The sequence below is a fragment of the Rutidosis leptorrhynchoides genome, chromosome 5 (genome assembly GCF_046630445.1).
Source record: "Rutidosis leptorrhynchoides isolate AG116_Rl617_1_P2 chromosome 5, CSIRO_AGI_Rlap_v1, whole genome shotgun sequence".
Lineage (NCBI taxonomy): Eukaryota > Viridiplantae > Streptophyta > Magnoliopsida > Asterales > Asteraceae > Rutidosis > Rutidosis leptorrhynchoides.
The window spans coordinates 101,920,734-101,924,802 of NC_092337.1; the positions used below are offsets into that span (position 1 = coordinate 101,920,734).

The following is a 4,069-nucleotide window of genomic DNA, read 5'->3' on the forward strand; positions in this document are numbered from 1 at the left end:
TTTTGTTAATGCTTGATACTTCTTTAATGACATCATTGAAAATGTCCTGTATATGAATATATAGATAATTAGATTATAATAACTAGAGCTTTTAAGACTATCACTAACGCGTTTTATATTATTGTATAATTTGGTAACCATTGGTTAGAAACTGATTGTATAATAATGTTAACGACACAAGTACTGTCTTTAACAAAATTCATAATAATTTAATATAAATATTAAAAACTTCGATCACCACCTCGTTATGCTCTCAAAGTTTTTATTTGATACTAAAAAAAAGGTTTTTATTTGATGCCAGGGGCGGATCTATTAACAAAGGACTGGTAGCACGTGCTACCAGTGAAATAAGTGCATATAGTGTTAAAAAATTGAGTCTTTAGCTTAGTGATACCATTGAAATTTGTTGTGTGCTACTGGAAATTGATATGGGAAGGAAGAAGGATAGAAGTAGAAGGTGAAGAAAGGTAAAGGTAGAGAGAGAAAATAAATACTCTGTAAACAAGTTGATACTCTTTGTACTTGTACTATTTATTTTTATTATATTAGCATTAGTATATATAAAAAATGATAAGTAGTACTTCGGTAAATTTGAAATATCGTTGAAACTAGATATTTTTCTTTCTTTAAATTACATATCACATCACATATATAATCTATAATTTCTGTTAAAATTCTATAATGATAATGTCATTATTAGGCTAATTTATTTGTTAAGAAAAAAATTAAATAGAAAAAGAAAAAATCTAAGCCCTTAAGGTGATGTTATTAATCTAATTAATGACTAATTAAATTAAATCTACTTATTTATTTATTTCATGTTTTTCGGGAAAAAAATTCACTCTCATTAATTATTATTATATTATTATTCAATTTAAATATAAGTTCTCTTTACGAGATTAATTAGGTTATATATGTATCCGAAATATATGTTTCAATAAAAGCGTTCTATGTAGGCTTTTATGACAAAGAAAATAGTAGTTGTGATAAAAGTTGAAAGATGATGGTGAGAGAATATATGTAGTTCATTAATTCCGACCAAATTAAGTACATCAATGTGTCTGTAAAAACAACGAGAAGTTTTTAGTCAAAATCCGTCAGGCCATTAAACTAAATGACTTTGGCGTTTAAATTCACTTAATACCTAAAATATATCATTAAACTGTTTCGTTTAAACAAACACGTGGTTTCACGAGTCATTTCACTAGTATAAATATATTACAGAGTATTTGTTTTGATAAAGGGTTGTTTATTGTAATATTAGCATAATCTTATAGAAAAAATTCAATAGTGTTTGAAAAAAAATGTGTTATAGGTCTTTAAAATAGTTTGACTTCACTCAATTATAAGTCATTATTTTCACTTGTAGTTATTTCTAAGTTCTTTTATTATTATTATTACTATTATTATTATTATCATTTTGTAATTTTTTTTATTATCTTGCTATTTTTTATTACCAAATATTAATTATTTATTAGAATATTAATTATTATATGTGCAACCAGTGACTAGAATTCCTAGATCCGCCACTGTTTGATACATTTTTTTTTTATTCTTGATAATAATTTTAAATATTGCTTATTTCTCTCTTATACTCTCATATTGTGTTCTACTACCGAGTAGTAAAATATTATCCAAACTACCAACTTCATTTCATTTTTCCAATGATTTGGTGTATATTTCTTAATTTCCTACTTTTCATATTTTTCCAGCTCATTCATGGGAGAATGCTATCTTTTTGATCTTCACTCCCTTTCTCATTATCACATACACAAATCCACACAGTCACCAATGATCAGATTCTCAATACTTATGTTTACTTTTCAATCTTTAATTCATATAAAGTAAGTTGTTAGTGGGTAGCAACTAACCAACTCCCCTAGGTATATATCCTTCACTTTGTTAGTTTACAAGTTACAACTCATTTACTTTGGTGGTGTATGTAATGGGTTGCACACCATCAAAGGAACCCATATGCCGTAATTGCAATTCTCAATGTTCACCAGTTCGAAGAAGCTATTCGTCGTACCCTAACCTTTCTCCTCGATATAGCCTCGATAATCATGGCCACCATGTTGTGGAACTCACTTCTACCACCCTCGGTTACCTTTTACTTGATCCATCCACTAAACGTCCTCAAGAGCAACATGATCACAAGAAAAAGATCAATGAAATATCAAATATTGAGACCGAGACATGGTCTAAGATGATCGATGAAAGGATCATGAAAACTATACCAAAAACGCCTATTAGAACGCCTCATGGTGAGCCAGAGACGATTAATACATGGGAACTAATGGAGGGGTTAGATGATTCAAGCCCAATTGAACCGCTATCAACCGTTGATCAACCAACATTGTTAACACATGAGGACAAAGAGGGGGATGTAAAGAAATTGTTGCATAATGAAAAAGATGAGATTATGTCATGTAGGAAAGAAAAGTTGGTATTATATTTTACTAGCTTGAGGGGAATTAGAAAGACTTATGAAGATTGTTGTCATGTTCGAGTTATTTTGAAAAACTCGGGTGTTAGAGTTGATGAACGTGACGTATCAATGCATTCGGGATTCAAGGAAGAACTTAAAGAGTTACTAGGTGATCAATATGGAGGGTTGCCTAAAGTGTTTGTTGGGAAGAAATGTATAGGTGGTGCTGATGAAATTAGGAAATTTCAAGATGAATTTAAGCTAGATAAAGTGTTTGAAGGTTGTGAAATGATGGATGATCGCGATGGTGGTTGTGATGAAGGTTGTGGAGATGTGCGATTTATACTGTGTGATACGTGTTCAGGTAGTTGTAAGATTTACAATAAAGTTGGTTCTGATGAATGTGAAATAGAAGTTGAAAGTGATTATGGGTTTCAACGATGTCCTGATTGCAACGAGAATGGTCTTGTAAGATGTCCAATTTGTTGTTATTAGATTTCCTTCTTTTTCATGTTCTAATGTTTATATACGTTGTAAAGTGGAGAGTTATATGTTTCCTTTTGATTGTATATGCCTTGATTATTAAAGATTAAATATTTATATAGAGTTTGTATTTTAGAAAATTCAAGTTTGAATCTAAATTTATAAATTTATCTATCAAGGGTTTATGTCTACACGAACAGTGAACGTCTACACTACCTTCCCACTTTGGTGGCAAACGAGGGCTCCCACTTCATTTGGGAAAAAGACGAAACACGGAAGGAAGAAAGTAGAAAAATAAGCCGTCAAATACGAAAAAAGAGGAATTAAAATTACCAATTAGCCCCTAATGTATAGCATCATAAACCGCGACAACAAGTCAAATAACAATCAGTATTAATTAAAACGTGTTTTTCTCCCTTCACCAAAACCCTCTCATCCTCTAAACCCTAATTACTTGTGCCGCCGGCTCATCAACCTGTCATCTTCTCGCTTTCTCACCTTTGGCTTCGCAGGTTTGTGTTTCTTTGAGGTCTAGCTCTATCCGGCCACGGGCGTCTTGCTTGTGGCTCATTTTTTCCTTCTTCTGTTTCTTTTCCGATGAATAATGGGAATATCCGATAGTTATATCCTCGCCTGCCGCCGATCTTAAGGCGGTTTGGGTTGAGAAGCTGGTTTCCTCGTTGTTTTTCGTTTGTTTTTAGTTGCCTAAACATTGTTCGTCTTACTCTTCGGCGGTGGTAGTGAGATCTGGTGGAGTTAACCCTCTTCCGCCGTCGTTCTCGTGGTGAAAGGGGTTAAGTTTGCTTGGTTCTCCTCCCCCCGTCATTGATTTAGCTCATCATTTTTTCCAGTGATACTTTTCTTTTTATTCTGGCGATCGTTTTAGCTTCTCTCCGGCGACTGTAGCAGTTTCTGTTGGCCGTAGTCACTCTCCACCGCCATTCTCATGGTGGGTCCGACTATTGTTGCTCAAATCTCATCTGGTTCACTTTTTCATAGCCCTCGTCGGAGTTTTTCCTCACGTCAATTTTGTCAGTGCTGGTAGTTTCCGGTGGTGTACCACCTTCGTGGTGGTGGCCACCAGAGGTTGAGCATCTAACCAGACTATCTGATGTTGCTTTGCCGGTGTTCTTGCTTTAGCAGGAATCTGTTAGGGTA

General features: G+C 33.5%; 1 protein-coding gene across 1 annotated transcript; it reads left to right on the forward strand.

The window, feature by feature from the left end:
• Nucleotides 1–1,945: 1,945 nt before the first annotated feature.
• Nucleotides 1,946–2,923, forward strand: LOC139850580 (uncharacterized protein At5g39865-like). Its single transcript, XM_071840140.1, has one exon. The coding sequence runs from the start codon at nt 1,946–1,948 to the stop codon at nt 2,921–2,923; it is 978 nt and encodes a 325-aa protein (XP_071696241.1).
• The last annotated feature ends 1,146 nt before the right edge of the window (nt 2,924–4,069 follow it).

Bases quoted from the DNA above. Each gene is read 5' to 3' on its own strand.
- LOC139850580 (XM_071840140.1), top strand. From the start codon at position 1,946: ATGGGTTGCACACCATCAAAGGAACCCATATGCCGTAATTGCAATTCT.